At 49.8% G+C, this 16804-nt stretch overlaps 1 protein-coding gene across 1 annotated transcript in view; it reads right to left on the bottom strand.

Annotated features, from left to right (window-relative positions):
- MEGF8 (multiple EGF like domains 8) overlaps positions 1-16804 on the bottom strand; it is a 93856-nt gene that overhangs the window by 45024 nt on the left and 32028 nt on the right. The window contains 8 exon segments of the mRNA XM_060258650.1: positions 476-686; positions 1576-1775; positions 4372-4620; positions 6526-6639; positions 9297-9428; positions 12449-12567; positions 14730-14969; positions 16132-16332. Coding sequence (XP_060114633.1) covers positions 476-686; positions 1576-1775; positions 4372-4620; positions 6526-6639; positions 9297-9428; positions 12449-12567; positions 14730-14969; positions 16132-16332 — 1466 coding nt within the window.

The following is a 16804-nucleotide window of genomic DNA, read 5'->3' as shown; positions in this document are numbered from 1 at the left end:
AGGAAAAGGAGGAGGAGGAGAAGGGGGAGGAGGAGGAGGAAAAGAAGGAGGAGAAGAAAGAGGAGGAGGAAAAGAAAGAGGAGGAGGAAAAGAAAGAGGAGAAGGAGGAGGAGAAGAAGAAAGAGAAGGAGGAGGAGAAAAAGGAGAAAGAGAAGGAGAAGAGGAAGGAGGAGGAGGAGGAGAATACGAAGGAGGAGGAGAAGAAGAAGAGGAAGAAGGAGGAGGAGGAGAATAAGAAGGAGGAGGAGGAGGAGAAGATCCATCAAGTTCAGTCTTGTCTACTCAGACTGGCAGCAGCTCTCCAGGGTCTCAGGCTGAGGTCTTTCCCATCACCTACTGACAGATTCTCTAACTAGAGATGCTGGGGACTGAACCTGGGACCTTCTGCACGCCACACAGAGGCTCTACCATTAAGCCACCCCATACAGGAACTCAGGACTGCATCAGGCCAGTGAGAGCAGCCAGTTTTTCTCACCTGGGATCCCCGTAGTAGCCTGAGGCGCAGCGCTCACAGTGCAGCCCCTCGGTGGGAGGGGCGCAGTAACAGACCCCCGTAGCTCCATGGCAAAAGCCCATCTCCTCCAGGCCGTGCCCGTTGCAGGCGCACTCCCGGCAGCCCCCCTGGTGCGTGGCGTTCCCGTAGCTGCCCGGCCGGCAAAGGTGGCAGCGTTCGCCATGCGTCCAGTCTGTATGCAGAGGAGAGAAACGGTGTCAAGATAATATTGGATTTATATCCTGCCATATTCTCAGAATCTCAGAGTCTCAGAGCAACTCACAATCTCCTTTACCTTTCCCCACACCTACCTTTCCCCACACCAGGCACAATCGAAATCCCCTGCAAAGCAACCCTGGAACCCGCGAGCTATGGCTGACCCAGCAGGTGCAAGTGGAGGAGTGGGGAATCAAACCCAGTTCTCCCAGATAATAGTCCACACACTTAACCACTACACCAAACTGGCTCTCAATCTCAATAGATCTCAGGTGCTAAACAGGGTAGGCCCTGGGTAGTATTTGAATGAGAGACCACTAAAGAAGTCCAGGGTTGCTATGCAGAGGCAAGCAATAGCAAACCACACCTGAATATCTCTAGTCTTGATATTGGATTTATACCCCACCCTTCACTCTGAATCTCAGAGCGGCCTACAACCTCCTTCACCTTCCTACCCCACAACACCCTATGAAGTGAGTGGGGATGAGAGAGCTCTGGCTGACCGAAGGCCATTCCAGCAGCCATTCCAGCAGCTGCAAGTGAAGAAGTGGGGAATCAAACCCTAACCCTAACCCCAACCCCTAACCCTAAACCCTAACCCTATTAGCCACAGTGTGTGTGTATATATAAAATTTTTTGCCACTGTGTGACACAGAGTGTTGGACTGGATGGGCCATTGGCCTGATCCAACATGGCTTCTCTTATGTTCTTATGTAAACCCGGTTCTCACAGATAAGAGTCTGCACACTTAACCACTACACCAAACTGTCTCAAGAGAAAGAGGTGTGGGAAATGGAAGGGAGGGAGGGAAGGAAGGAGAGGAGATTCAGGAATGCGGGACCCAGAGGCGGGGAACAGTGACTCACTCTGGCACTCGTCGCAAACCCCGGGCCCCTGGGCTGCGCAGCGGCTGTGGAAGTGGCAGCCGCAGTCCACGTTGCACTGCACCCTGCTGGAGCTGTCGTTGGAGGTCTCCATGCCCGGCTCGGAGGTCCAGCCCAGGTCGCACACGCAGGTGAAGTTGGGGGTACCGCTGCACTCCCCGTGGGCGCATTCGTCGTAGCAGCTGCCAGGGAGGGGAGGGGGGAGGAACACGGCGGTAAGCAAGAGACTGTCCCGGTCCAGCAGATCCCTTTCCAGAACCGAACCAAGCAGCCAGCCGGGAGATCCAATTTGGCGCCGTTCTGCTCAGGGAAATCACTTCCTTCTGAGGTGGGATTTACTTCAGTAACCCAAACAACCTCCGGAACTCACACAGATAAACTTCATTACACTTAAGTTTCTACCTCAGACAGAAGGCTTGAAAATTCATAAGCAAAACGATAGATAACATTAGTACAGTTTCCGGATACAGTCAGAAGGTTATGCATTTAATATTCAGATGAACTTTACCCAGTTCTTATAGCGAAGCTTGCTCTATCCTAATCTAAGGTAAGGTAAAATTTTATTTATATCCCGCCCTCCCCGCCTAGGCAGGCTCAGGGCGACTAACAACATATTATATATATATATACAATAATAAATATAAAAACTTTAAATTTAACAATAAAACTTAAATTTAACATCATAAAAACCCGTTAATGCATTAAAATTCATAATTTGGTTTAATCTGGCAGCAATGGTGGCATTCTGACGCTAATTTCTGCCAGTGTGATTAATTCCATGATGACATAGGTCCTTGGACAGGACCATGTTGGCGGATCCTTAAATTAACAACAACTCAGCAGTCGATGTATGCTTGTTTAAAGAGGGCAGTCTTGCAGGCCCTGCGGAACTGATCAATACCTGATCTAATACCTGTAAAAAGAATTACCGTATTTTTCACTCCATAAGACGCACCTGAGCATAAGACGCACCTAGTTTTTAGAGCTGTTTGTGTGAATTTAGAGGCATTTGTGTGAATTTTTTGCAGTATTCGCTCCTTAAGACGCACACACTTTTCCCTCCACTTTTTTGGGGGGGAAAAGTGAGTCTTATGGTGCAAAAAATACGGTAATTCTATTAAAACCTAAGTCCTGTTCTATATTAGAGATATTCTATGTTTGAGTTATTTTCTTTGTTTGAGGCCTCAAACGGGAGATGTTAGAATCACGGCTTGAAATGAACATGTCTCTCATGCAGACAGCCACTCCTGCTCAAATCCCAAGGTTTATAAAGGCTTTCCCCTCGGAAACTCATATCACTATCTCCATCTTATCTGATGTTTTGCATTCCAAAACAACCAGCTGCATCAACAGCTAGGCTCCCGCATCTGCAATATCTTCCGGTTCCTCTCATACCATATAATAGGGGTGGCCAACGGTAGCTCTCCAGATGTTTTTTTTGCCTAAAACTCCCATCAGCCCCAGAAAGCATGGCCAATGGCTGGGGCTGATGGGAGATGTAGGCAAAAAAACATCTGGAGAGCTACTGTTGGCCACCCCTGCCGTATAAGACTAAGGCTGCCCTGATATAGCCCTTACCTTTCACCGACTTTTCTACTGACCTAGATTCTCAGCTTAAGCTGTTAGCTATATGAATGCTCAATAGTGCTTATGGAGAAACGACATTTTAAGCTATGGTTATCTGGGAGTTGGCAGGAAGAAGCCATCAAACTGGAGTCAGGCTTCGGCCTAATTTCTTCCTCCTCCCCCCTCCCCTCTAGTCTGGAAGCAGCAATTCTGAGGAGGCCTCCTAGAGAGGCAGGAAGTCTTTCAGGCTGGTCTCCCGGAAGGCTGCAGGAGGGTGATTAGTGATTTTTGGCGGGAAGCCTTCAGTTTGAGTTGGACTTTGGGTTCAGTCAGTTGGGTTGGTGGGTCTGTCTGTACTGGATTGTATGGTCAGGCAAGTATTGTATAATAGGGAAAGAAGGAGCGTTTTCCCCTAGTTTGATTTATTTCTTCTGTTGACTATTTTAAAATGCCTGTATATAGTTGTAAATTTTAAATTTACAAATTTAAGCCGCCCTGAGCCACCTGGTGGGAAGGGCGGGATATAAATTACAAATAAACTAAACTAAATTAAATAAATGTCTTGTCTTTTTAAAAGGTGGTCCCTCTGTGCCACACTACTGCAAGAAGGGAGTCCAGGGAAGGGGGAAGGCATGCAGCTGGCAAGGGTGCCAATCCCCCAGGGGTCTCCCAAAGAAGGACTTTGGTCTCTGTCATAACCAGGGGCTGGGTTGGAAGAGGACCTTGAGGCCAGGCCTCAGAACTGGCAGGAAGAGGGATTGGGAGTCCTGTTCCTCTCAGTCAGGAACCCCTAAATTGAGCAGGTGGTGGCAGCGTGCCCTAGTGGCAGGAAGAAGATGAGCTCCCTTCAGGAGTTGGCAACTCAAAAGGGAGTTGACAGGACCGGGTCTGAAGGCAGAATTGGGCCAGTTCCGTCACAGTGCTGAATAGCTTAGACCCCTTGGTGCCAATTTCATAAAGAGGGCCAACCCAAAAGAAATTCTGCCACACCTCCTTTTGTCTTCGAAGGCAGGGAATAAGCATGAGATGTGGGCAAGAGACTGTAAACTAGTTTCTTCTACTCCAAGTTCAGACCGACATGGCTACCCTCTGAAATTGTCTTGGTATGGTGTTAGTTACCCCAAAATGTGACCCTCAGGTGGGACAGCTAGCTGATTTTCCTCAACAATGAAATGCTTATTATCTCAAACTAGCAGGTATTCCCCCACTCACGTCTGGTTGCAGTAGGCCACACCGTCGCCCGCGTAGCCTCTGTTGCAGTGACACTCAAAAGAGTCCGGCGTGTTCTTACAGCTGGCGTAAGGATGGCAGTTGGCCAGGCCCAAACGGCACTCATCCACGTCGGGGCACTGCCCGTAGGACCACTGGGCGGGGTGGGTGGGAGGCAGGCCATGAGAATCCCACAGAGCCACCGAGCAGTTCAGGAAGGACTTCAGGCCTGAGAAATCCCCCGGGAGGCACCTGTGGAGGGAGACGGGTGGCTGACTCTCCTCACAAAGACAGTCAAGGTTGCCAGCCACTCTAGGAAAAGCTTCTGGGCCTGTAGCACTTATCGACTGATGTACTTCATTTAGATCCCTCCTGTCTCCCTGGTGAGCACCCAGAGTGGCTTAACTCTCCTCTCCTCCGTTTTATCCTCACAACCACCCTGTGAGATAGGTTAGGCCGAGAAAGCGCAAGCGGTCCAAGATCACCCAGGATGCTTCCGTGGCAGAGGGGGGATTCGAACCTGGAGCTCCCAGATCCTAGCCGGACTCTCTAATCACTGCACCACACTGGCTCCCAATAAGTAAATAATTAAATAAAAGCGAACCTGGATTTGCTCAGGCAAGATAGTCCTTATTTCATGTTTATTTTATTCCCCACCTCCTTCCCCAATGAAGACTCAAAGCAGCTGACGGTATCACACTCCCTTCATCTATGGCAAAGTGGGGATTCGATCCCAGACTGGTACTCAAACTGCTGCACCACACTGATCTACCACAGGAGAAGGTGAACCCAATGATTCTGTTTTAGCTCTGAACTTTGAGTCTGTGTAGGAAATTATTGAAATCGGGTTCCATTTAAACAGCCTGATTAACTGAAGAAGACCAGTATTGAAACGTCTTGAAATCTAGAGGAGACGTCTTACGAAGGCTGCAAAGATTTCCTGGCCCTTCCATTGGAAAGAATTTCACAAGACGTTATGGACTGCATTGTGAACTTTGTTTATTGAAAGAAGGATTTCTGAAAATTCTTCTGTTGGAAAGTATTGGAACAAATTGCTGGTTGTTCATAATTTGTACATTTTTTCTGAAGAGAAGAAACTGGAAACTGATGTTGATATTTGTATACACTAGTTTAAAGTTGTATATAGGATAAATCATATATAAGGAATGAAGTATACTCATTGTTTGTTCAGTGGTATTCTATCTGCATCACACTGAGCTGGCACTAGAGAGAAATTTGTGAGGTGAAGCTCCAGGGATGGGGAAAGCTGCATTTGTGGAATTTCAGCCTGTCATGCAAACTTTAGAAAAAAAACAACAGCAACAACCCAAGGAACCTGTATTAAACAAAGGAGTTGGGAACTCTTTTTGCACAGCTAACTCAGAAGGCTGACATAGTTCTTTTCAATATAACAGCAAAGCCATGAGAACCAGTAACTCAATTTGGAAACTTGTCATTTTTTTAAAAAAAATGAAACCATACAGTCACGCTTCTGGGCACTCAGAATCATAGATGAAGGACCCCCAACACATATAAACTCACCCTCGCTGCCTACAAGCATAGACAGCTTCAAGAGGGGGTTGGATAAACATATGGAGCAGAGGTCCATCAGTGGCTATTAGCCACAACTTATCATTGGAACTCTCCGTCTGGGGCAGTAATGCTCTGTATTCCTGGTGCTGGGGGGGGGGGGGCACAGTGGGAGGGCTTCTAGTGTCCTGGCCCCACTGGTGGACCTCCTGATGGCATCTGGAGTTTTTTGGCCACTGTGTGACACAGAGTGTCGGACTGGATGGGCCATTGGCCTGATCCAACAAGTCTTCTCTTACGTTCTTATGCTCCCCAAAGTCAACTGGAGCAGACATATGGATGCCAACCTCCAGGTGGGACCTAGGGAATCCCCACGGAATTCCAGACCACCTCCAAGATCAGTACAGTTCCCCTGGAGGCTGGCATCTTTGGAGGCGGCTTTGGAGGGGGGGACTCTAAGGCATCGTACCCCACTGAAGTCCCTGTCCTCCCTAGCTCCACCCCCAAATCTCTAGGGGTTTCCCAACCTGGAACTGGCAACTCTATCCCCCCCCCACTCCCATTCCCAGCCAGGGAGACGTGGCGACCTTAGACAAGAACCGCCATCGCTTCGGACACTGGCCTTACCTGCCGATGGTTGGGTTGTCTGAGTTTCCACACCAGCCGCACTCGAAGTTCTGCAGACATTCCCGGCAGGTGTTGAAGCGGGTGCAGTCAAGGCACTGGGGCACAGAGTGGACACTGAGGCAAGGGGAGCAGAGAAAAGCCAGACAAAAGAAGGGACAGAGAGCAAGAAGTCAGCTGCACTGAATTTTGCGAAGCTACGAAGCTTTCTAAACGTATTCATGGTAGAGATATGACTACCAAGTTTGTTTCCATATGGTTTCCCGTTCTAGAGCAGGGGTTCCCAACTCTCAGGCTGTGGACTATTACCGGTCTGTGGCCTGTTAGCAACTGGGCCGTGAGTTGTATAATTATTTCAGTATATATTACAATGTAGTAGAAATAATAATAAGACGACATTGGATTTATATCCTACCCTCCACTCCAAATTTCAGAGTCTCAGAGCAGCTTACAATCTCCTTTACCCTCCTCCCCCACAAGAGACACCCTGTGAGGTAGGTGGGGCTGAGAGAGCTCTTACAGAAACTGCCCTTTCAAGGACAACTCTGTGAGAGCTATGGCTGACCCAAGGCCATTCCAGCAGCTGCAAGTGGAGGAGTGGGGAATCAAACCCGGTTCTCCCAGATAAGGGTCTGCCCTTTCAAGGACAACCTCTGCCAGAGCTATGGCTGACCCAAGGCCATTCCAGCAGCTGCAAGTGGAGGAGTGGGGAATCAAACCCGGTTCTCCCAGATAAGAGTCTGCCCTTTCAAGGACAACCTCTGCCAGAGCTATGGCTGACCCAAGGCCATTCCAGCAGGTGCAAGTGGAGGAGTGGGGAATCAAACCCGGTTCTCCCAGATAAGAGTCTGCCCTTTCAAGGACAACCTCTGCCAGAGCTATGGCTGACCCAAGGCCATTCCAGCAGGTGCAAGTGGAGGAGTGGGGAATCAAACCCGGTTCTCCCAGATAAGAGTTTGCCCTTTCAAGGCCAACCTCTGCCAGAGCTATGGCTGACCCAAGGCCATTCCAGCAGCTGCAAGTGGAGGAGTGGGGGAATCAAACCCGGTTCTCCCAGATAAGAGTCCGCACACTAAACCACCACACCAAACTAATAGAAATAAAGTGCACACCTGTATCATCCGAAACCATCACCCCCTCCCCTGGCCCGTGGAAAAATTGTCTTTCACAAAACTGGTCCCTGGTGCCAAAATGGAACGCTGTTCTAGAGTACCTAACAGATCAGAATGAAATACCCAAACATATTAATGATTTAAGTCTTTGGTAATCAGGTTGTAATACTTGACTGCATATATTCTAATAATTTTTGCAAATGTATATGTGTATTGAATTCCTATTGATTACTCAGTTTCGGAGCTTTAAGTGCTGTTGCTGCATGGCTTTTTGATCTGAGCTGTAATTTTTTCTTTCTTTCTTTTTTAAAAAATAAACTTTGATAAAATGTTAATTTACAAAGCTACAAAGCTTTCCATGAACAAATCAAGTTGCTAGGAGGAAAACCTCTGGTGCTAACGCAGGCTTTCTAATTACATCATTTTTCCCTATTATTTTTATGCTGTACTCATGGTTTCTAAAAGAACTTTGCACCGTTGATTGCCACCAAATGTATTTTTGCAGAAGTGACACTTTAGAAATACTCTGTATCGGGGTGGCCAAACTTGCTTAACGTAAGAGCCACACAGAATAATTGTTAGATGTTTGAGAGCCGCAAGACAGGAACGCCAAGACATTTGAGAGCCGCGAGACAGGAACGCCAAGACATTTGAGAGCCGCGAGACAGGAACGCCAAGACATTTGAGAGCCGCGAGACAGGAACGCCAAGACATTTGAGAGCCGCGAGACAGGAACGTCAAGACATTTGAGAGCCGTGAGACAGGAACGCCAAGACATTTGAGAGCCGCGAGACAGGAACGCCAAGACATTTGAGAGCCGCGAGACAGGAACGTCGACATTTGAGAGCCGCAAGACAGGAACGCCAAGACATTTGAGAGCCGCGAGACAGGAACGCCAAGACATTTGAGAGCCGCGAGACAGGAACGCCAAGACATTTGAGAGCCGCGAGACAGGAACGCCAAGACATTTGAGAGCCGCGAGACAGGAACGCCAAGACATTTGAGAGCCGCGAGACAGGAACGCCAAGACATTTGAGAGCCGCGAGACAGGAACGCCAAGACATTTGAGAGCCGCGAGACAGGAACGTCGACATTTGAGAGCCGCGAGACAGGAACATCGACATTTGAGAGCCATGAGACAGGAACGGCAAGACATTTGAGAGCTGCGAGACAGGAACGTCGACATTTGAGAGCCGCGAGACAGGAACGCCAAGACATTTGAGAGCCGCGGGACAGGAACGCCAAGACATTTGAGAGCCGCAAGACAGGAACGTCAGATGTTGGATGGAGGGAAGGAAGGGAGGAAAAAATCGATGGGGTGAGAGGAGTGGGGGGGGTGGAAGGAAAACAACTTTAACCTTATAAATATATTCTCCAAGCCACTGGCTGGCTTGGCAAAGTGATTTAAAGAGACAAACAGGGCAGTAGGGGCTTCGAGAGCCACACAATATGTGTGAAAGAGCCACGTGTGGCTCCCGAGCCTCAGTTTGGCCACCCCTGCTCTGTATTTATAAAATTGTTGCTGAACTCAACATGTATGATTTTTGTTCTGCCCAGCTCGTCTATTGTTCTGCTCCCACCCAGGAGCAGGAGATCTCGAGATGGGAGGAGGCGGCCATCACAACCCTCCGCCAGCCATAGTCCGTCCCCCACCCCACGTACCTGTCGTACCAGCCGCGACAGTCCCCGTAAGGGTACTTGGCCAGGTAGGCAGCAAAGAAGAAGCAGTTGCGCGTCGACTGGCACCAGGCACATTGACTGGAGTTGGAGAGGCACTCGGAGCAGGTGGTGCGCCTGGAGGGTAGCAGGAGGAGAGGAAGAGAGAAACGTTGTACGGCCGGCTTGAAACACTGTGGGCCGTTAGCCTTTCCCATTCTGAAGGCCCGTGGAGCTATAAACACAGGTCATGTGACAGGAAGGGGAGAAGGCAGCAGCCTGACCTCACTGGCGGTGATGGGGAAGGACAACACAGCAAGACGGCCAGAGTCACGCCAAGCTGAGTGCACCGGGAAAGTGCTGTTGGGTGGAATGAGCAAAGGGTACAGATCCAACTGTCAGTCTGGTGCAACTGATGCTCTGTATTCTTGGTGGGGGGGAACAGTAGGAGGGCTTCTAGCGTCCTGGCCCCACTGATGGACCTCCTGATGGCACCTGGGTTTTTTGGCCACTGTGTGACACAGAGTGTTGGATTGGATGTGCCCTTGGCTTGATCCAACGTGGCTTCTCTTACATTCTTATGTTCTTAAGGGTTTAGACAGGAGACCTTGCGTCGCTGTACTGGCAAAGAGAAACTGGAATCCAGGGCCCTTGCTTTATGTGTATGCACACTTCCAGCAGGTCCTGCCATATATATAGTTCTACAGAAGTTGGCCTTAACCTGGATAGCCCAGGCAAGTCTGATCTCGTCAAACCTTGGAAGCTAAACAGCGTCGGCCCTAATTGGTATTTGGATGGGAGACCACCAAGGAAGTCCAAGGTTGCGATGCAGAGGCAAGCGATGGCAAACCCCCATGAGGTGAAATCCCCACGAGGTGGCTGTAAATCAGCTGTGACTTGATGGCAAGAAAAAAAAGAGAACATCAGAGAAGCCATGTTGGATCAGGCCAATGGCCCACCAAGCGCAACATTCTGTGTCACACAGCGGCCAAAAAAACCCAGTTGCTATCAGGAGGTCCATCAGTGGGGCCAGGACACTAGAAGCTCTCAAAGAAGCCCTGGCTTCCTTGATGGGAGTCCATCCATCTCCTCTTCTCCTGGTGCCTTCAACTATTCCTAGCGTGACTGTCTTTTCCCCACTAGGCCTAGTCAATTAGGAACCCTAGAGCTGCTGGCTGCTACCTAGTCCTTAGTCCCAATAGTTGCCCTCCCCCCAAGCACCAAGAATACAGAGCATCACCGCCCCAGACAGAGAGTTCCATCAATACGGTGTGGCTAATAGCCACTGATGGACCTCTGCTCCAGATGTTGATCCAATCCCCTCTTGACGCCGGCTGTGCTTGTAGCTGCCAAATTTCCTGCAGCAGTGAATTCCGTGAGTGAATTACTCACTGGGTGATGAAGAGTTCCCTTTTATCTGTCCTAAGCTTATTGTTCATGCATTTCACAGAAAGCCCTTGAGTTCTCGTATTGTGAGAAAGCGAGAAAAGGACTTCTTTCTCTACCTTTTCTATCCCATGCATAATTTTGTAAACCTCTATCGTGTCACCCCTCAGTTGACATTTCCCCAAGCTAAAGAGCCCCAAGCGCTTTAACCTTTCTTCACAGGGAAAGTGTTCCATCCCCTTAATTGTTTTAGTTGCCCCTTTTTTGCACCTTTTCCTAGGCTACAGTATCTTTCTTGAGGTGCAGTGATCAGAACTGTACACAGTATTCCAAATGAGGTTCACAACCCACCAAAAAGTCCCAAACCAATGGGCTGAAGACCACTGGTTAACATGCCCTGCAACGCCTCCTGGTCGTGGGCAGGATGGAGCTTGAGGAGGACGCAGTGTCACTTCCAGGTGATGCTCTAGGAATCCCATTATCTTTATGGTAAAGACCACAGAGACTAGGAGAAATTCCTAGGGCACCCCTATGGAGAATTTTTTTCTTCTTCTCAATTTCTCAAGTGTGGGAGATTGGGGCTAGAGAATTCCCCACTGTTTGTGTGTCAAGACGTGTCTGACTTACAGCAGCCCTACAAATTAAGGACGTCCAAAATGTCGTATCATTGGCAGCTTTGTTCAGGCCTCGCCCATGGTGGGCCCTGGCTTCCTTGATGGAGTCCATCCATCTCCTCTTTCCCTGCTTCCTTCAGCTTTTCCTAGCATGGCTGTGTTTTCCCCACTAAAGGTAAAGGCAGTCCCCTGTGCAAACACAAGTTGTTTCCGACTCTGGGGTGACGTCGTATCATGACGTTTTCACAGCAGACTTTTTACTGGGTGGTTTGCCATTGCCTTCCCCAGTCATCTACTCTTTCCCCCCCAGCAAGCTGGGTACTCATTTTACCGACCTCGGAAGGATGGAAGGCTGAGTCAACCTCAAGCCGGCTACCTGAAAACCCAGCTTCCACCAGGGATTGAACTCAGGCCGTGAGCAGAGCTTAGGACTGCAGTACTGCAGCTTTAACACTCTGCGCCACGGGGCTCCTTGTTTTCCCCACTAGGCCCAGGCAATCAGGAACCCTAGAGCTACTGGCTGCTACCTAATTCCAAGTGTAGATCGACTACGGCCCATATCCCTCCCCCCACGCTGCGACCTTTACAATGTCATCCCAGAGTCGGAAATGACTGGTGCTTGCACAGGGGTCCTTTCCTTTCCTTTCCTTTCCTTTCCTTTCCTTTCCTTTCCTTTCCTTTCCTTTCCTTTCCTTTCCTTTCCTTTCCTTTCCTTTCCTTTCCTTTCCTTTCCTTTCCTTTCCTTTCCATTGCCATTGCCATTGCCATTGCCTTCTCCAGTCATCTACACTTTCCCCCCCAGCAAGCTGGGGACTCATTCTACTGACCTCGGAAGGATGGAAGGCTGAGTCAACCTGAACCCAACTTCCGCCGGGATCGAACTCAGATCGTGAACAGAGAGCTCACACTGCAGTACTGCAGCTTTACCACTCTGCGCCACGGGGCTCCTTGTTTTCCCCACTAGGCCCAGGTAATCAGGAACCCTAGAGCTGCTGGCTGCTACCTAATCCCAAGCATAGATCAACCATGGCCCATATCCCTCCCCCCATGCTGCGACCTTTACGCCACAGACCAAACTCCGACTCATGCCCCTTTCCCACACAATCTGTTTGCCAACACCAACCCAATGCATGCCTCCTCCTCCTCTGGCTCACTCACTGATTGCAGAGTTTGGGGCACTCTTGCGGAGAGCGGATCGCGCTGCCCAGCCGGCCTCGGCGACTGCAGAGGAAGTCCCCCTTCTTGCTGCTGTTGACCTGCCATTCGCAGAATGGATCCTGGGGGGGGGGGAAAGAGGAAGAGGAGGAGGAGGAAAGGAAGATGAAGAAGGATTGCAGATTTATACCCCGTCCTTCTCTCTGAATCAGAGACTCAGAATGGCTTACAATCTCCTATATCTTCTCCTCCCACAACAGACACCTTGTGAGGTGGGTGGGGCTGAGAGAGCTCTGACAGAATCTGCCCTTTCAAGGACACCTCTGCGAGAGCTATGGCTGACCCAAGACCATTCCAGCAGCTGCAAGTGGAGGAGTGGGGAATCAAACCTGGTTCTCCCTGATAAGAGTCCATGCACTTAACCACTACACCAAACTGGCTCTGGGAAGAGGACAAGACAAGTAGGTGAGGAGACCACAGCTGACACGCACACACTTGCACAAAAGTATACTGCTAGTAGCAAAGATCAATCCTAGAGGCAGGGCTTTTTTTTTTTTTAGCAGGAACACACAGCAGTTCCAGCTGGTTTGGTATTGGGGTGTGGCCTAATATGCAAATGAGTTCCTGCTGGGCTTTTTCTACCAAAGAAGCCCTGCGTGGAACAATGGTGATGTCAGGGGTGTGGCCTAACATGCAAATGAGCTCCTGCTGGGCTTTTTCTACAAAAAACAAATCTCTGCCTAGAGGGTTGTGCGAGAAGAACACCAGGACTGTGACACAGAGGCAGGCAATGACAAACCACCTCTGAAAAGTGTTTTGTCTTTAAAAAAAAAAAAAAGGTTAGCTCGCCTCCTAGTGGTGCATAATGCCAAAAGAGCTAGAACCTCTGGCTGCCAGACAATCTTAGGATCTCCTGGATATACACATGCTGCCAGGCAATAATTAATTTGTGTGATGGGAGGGTCTGGTTTGCCCATGAGAGTTTTGGTCTTCTCACCCAACTCTCTAAGATTGGTGTCTGCTCCTAGCAACGTGCACCTCTCTAGAACAGGGATCCGCAACTCTTTATGATCAGTATCTGCTACTAGCATCTTGCTTTGTTTTGGCATGAATGTCTGTCACGGCTGTTCTGAGGCAAGATAGCAACTGCTTGTTCTCAACAAAGGAAGATGCTTCTTTCTTTGGGTGAGGAAGAAAAGATGGAGCGAAGTAGGTAGGACTAAGATTTAAAGACACCTTCGAGTAAAATGTTCAGGACTTGAATTGGAGAGAGATGCCCTATTCCGGGAACCCCCTCTCAGAACTGGTATGTGGTACAGTCTATGTGGCCAGCAGCGGGGAAACCATAGAGTTTTGTCCAAAAACCAGAGGGTCACCTAGAGTTTCCAATCCCCAGTTGGGGGCAAGGAAGCCCCTGGTTGGAGGCCTTCCCCCAACTTCAGTATTTTCAGAAAGCAAGGGGAGGATATCCACTGGGCACCCCATTATATCCTATGGAGACCACTCCGCATATAATGGAAAATTGATCTGTGAGTATCTGGGCCTCTGGAGGAGGGCTGTTTTTTGACGTAGAAGCACCAAATTTTCAGCATAGCATCTGGTGCCTCTCCTCAAAAAAAACCCCCCAACTTCAAGAAAGATTGGACCAGAAGGTCTAATTTTATGGCCCCAAAAGAAGGTGCCCCCACCCTCCATTATTTCTAATGGAGAGAGGGTGTTTTAAAGGAGCACAGTCCCTTTAAATATGATGGCCAGAACTCCCTTCATAGTTCAACTGTATTGGTCACAACCAGCGTTCCCTCTCAGCTGCAGTCTTGTGAGCAAAAATTCCACTTGGTGAGCCACTGGCATGAAAGTTGCGAACCACTGCATAAATTAGTGTGTTCTGGGGCTATTTTTCCTGAGCTAAGACAAAAAGGTGTGAGCTGGAGGCTAAACATCTGTGAGCTAGCTCACTCTAACTCAGCTTAGAGGGAACGCTGGTCACAACCTTGCTCTTGGCTCCACCCTCAAAGTCCTCCGATATTTCCTGAGTCATCCTTGGCAACCCTAGCATCACCTCCAAAATGGAGATAGGCCCCAAACCGGAAGTAGGCCCAAAACTTGAAGTAGGTCCAAAAACGCCCAGCATCACTGCTGGTCTCCTGGAAGGACATCAGGAGACCCCCCCACTGGCCAGGTAAGTCAACCTGGCAACTCTACGCTGCGTTATGCAAGCTTCTCTCTGCTCGCTATCCATGCTTTGCCCCTGAGAAGGTCAACTGGGGCGCAGCACAATCCTCACCTTGCTGCAGGCGTGGCAGTCGCGGTAATCCTCGCACAGGATGCAGTTGGTCGGCACCAGGATGAGGCGCACTGTGTCAGTGCCACAGGCCCCAGCGTCGTCTTTCTGTGCCAGGCGTCGGTGGCAGGTGGCGCTGAGTGGGCACCAGCCGCACCCCTGGTCAGCCAGGCAAGCCAAGCATGAGTGGTACGTGGCGCACATCTCCGAGCGGTAGGGCTCCAGGAAGAAGTAGGAAATCTCCTACGCCGCCAAAGCAGGAAAAAAAGCAAAAGAAATACAGGAAGGCTCCAGAATTTGAACGGCACAGAAACATACAAACACAATGTATTTCGGCCTCCTCCTCTCCCTTCCCAAACTGCAGTTCGTAAAACACAGGATCCCAACCTTTTTGAGTCTGTGGGCATCTTTGAAATTCTGACAGAACATGGTGGGTGCAGCCACAAAATGGCTGCTGCAGGAGGCGGAGCCAGCCACAAAATGGCTGCTGCAGCTTTTCTTCAGTTGCACAGTGAAGATTCTTGCATGGTGGTGGCAGTTGCTACTAAAGCAGGGGTGGCCAAACTTGCTTAACATAAGAGCCACATAGAATAAACGTCAGATGTTTGAGAGCCACAAGATGTCAGATGTCTGAAGGAGGGAGGGAGGAAGGAAATAGATGAAGGAGTGGGGAGGGAGGGAAAGGTGGAAAGGGCACAACTTTAACTAATTACCTTCTCCAAGCCGCTGGCTGGCTTGGCTTAGAGAAGGGATTTAAAGAGACAAATGCCTTCTCCAAGCACGGTGCTGAGGGTTTTGAGAGCGACACAATATGTGTTAAAGAGCCACATATAGCTCTTGAGCCACAGTATTCCCACCCCTGCCCTAGAGGGAGCAGGGGTTGGCGAGCAGTTTGGAGAATGCATTTAAAGTTGCTTTCTTTCCACCTCCACTTCCCTCCCTCCGCCCCATGTATTTGCCTTCCTTCCTTCCTCCCTCAAACATCTGACATCTTGCGGCTTTATTGGCCTGTAAATGCTACTGGACTCGAATTCTGTTCCAGCTACTACAGACCTTCACAGCTGCCCACCAGAAACTCTAGATATAAACACCAATGAACCATCATTCTTACTAGTATCTGACAAAGCACACTTTATGAAAGCTTATCCGCTGGGAAACTTTGTTGGCCTGTAAACACCCACTGGACTCGAATTTTGTTCCAGCTACTACAGGCCAATGCAGCTACCTGCTGGAAACCATCTTCTCTGAACAGTCAGCCATCATGAGATGACCAGAAACAGAGCAGTGTCGCCTCTTTACAAACCCACCGCTGTACCAGTTCTTGCAAATGGTGCCTGATGGGAGGCAGCCGAGGCTTTGTGGCGGGAGTCGCTCAAGACCAACGCGGTGACGCAACAATACTCACACTGCCCCCTGGCACTCCTGTACGGTCCCAGGTGAGGGTCAGCTCGCTCGTCTGCCCGTTGCCAGAATTATTGAAGTGGCCTTCGACCAGCACGGCGTACTTGTTGCCCCTTTCGGTGTTGGGGAAGAGGCGCTCAGCCCCGGGGCGCTGGAGCAGCCGCTTGTTGTTGTCTTGTTGTACGGCCCAGCGGCCCACCTCCTCCTGGAGGGGAAGAGAAGACGGGAGGGATGCGGCAGGCTTTGGACGGCATTCCACAAAGTAAGCAAACAGACAGTTTGACGAATGGCTTTCTGTCCCGTCACCTATGGTGAAGTGAGAATCTCCCGGAGGTGATCAAGGTGTCTACCTTGCCAGGTGAGTAGTAGAGGTCTTCCCCTGGTGGTACGGGGTAGCCAGTTTGGTGTAGTGGTTAAGTGTGCGGACTCTTGTCTGGGAGAACCGGGTTTGATTCCCCACTCCTCCACTTGCACCTGCTAGCATCGCCTTGGGTCAGCCATAGCTCTGGCAGAGGTTGTCCTTGAAAGGGCAGCTGCTGTGAGAGCCCTCTCCAGCCCCACCCACCTCACAGGGTGTCTGATGCGGGGGGAGAGATAAAGGAGATTGTGAGCCACTCTGAGACTCTTCGGAGTGGAGGGCGGGATATAAATCCAATATCTTCATCTACCTCACAGGG

Source organism: Heteronotia binoei, chromosome 17 (genome assembly GCF_032191835.1).
Source record: "Heteronotia binoei isolate CCM8104 ecotype False Entrance Well chromosome 17, APGP_CSIRO_Hbin_v1, whole genome shotgun sequence".
Taxonomy (NCBI): domain Eukaryota; kingdom Metazoa; phylum Chordata; class Lepidosauria; order Squamata; family Gekkonidae; genus Heteronotia; species Heteronotia binoei.
This window is presented reverse-complemented; position numbering and strand designations above follow the sequence as displayed.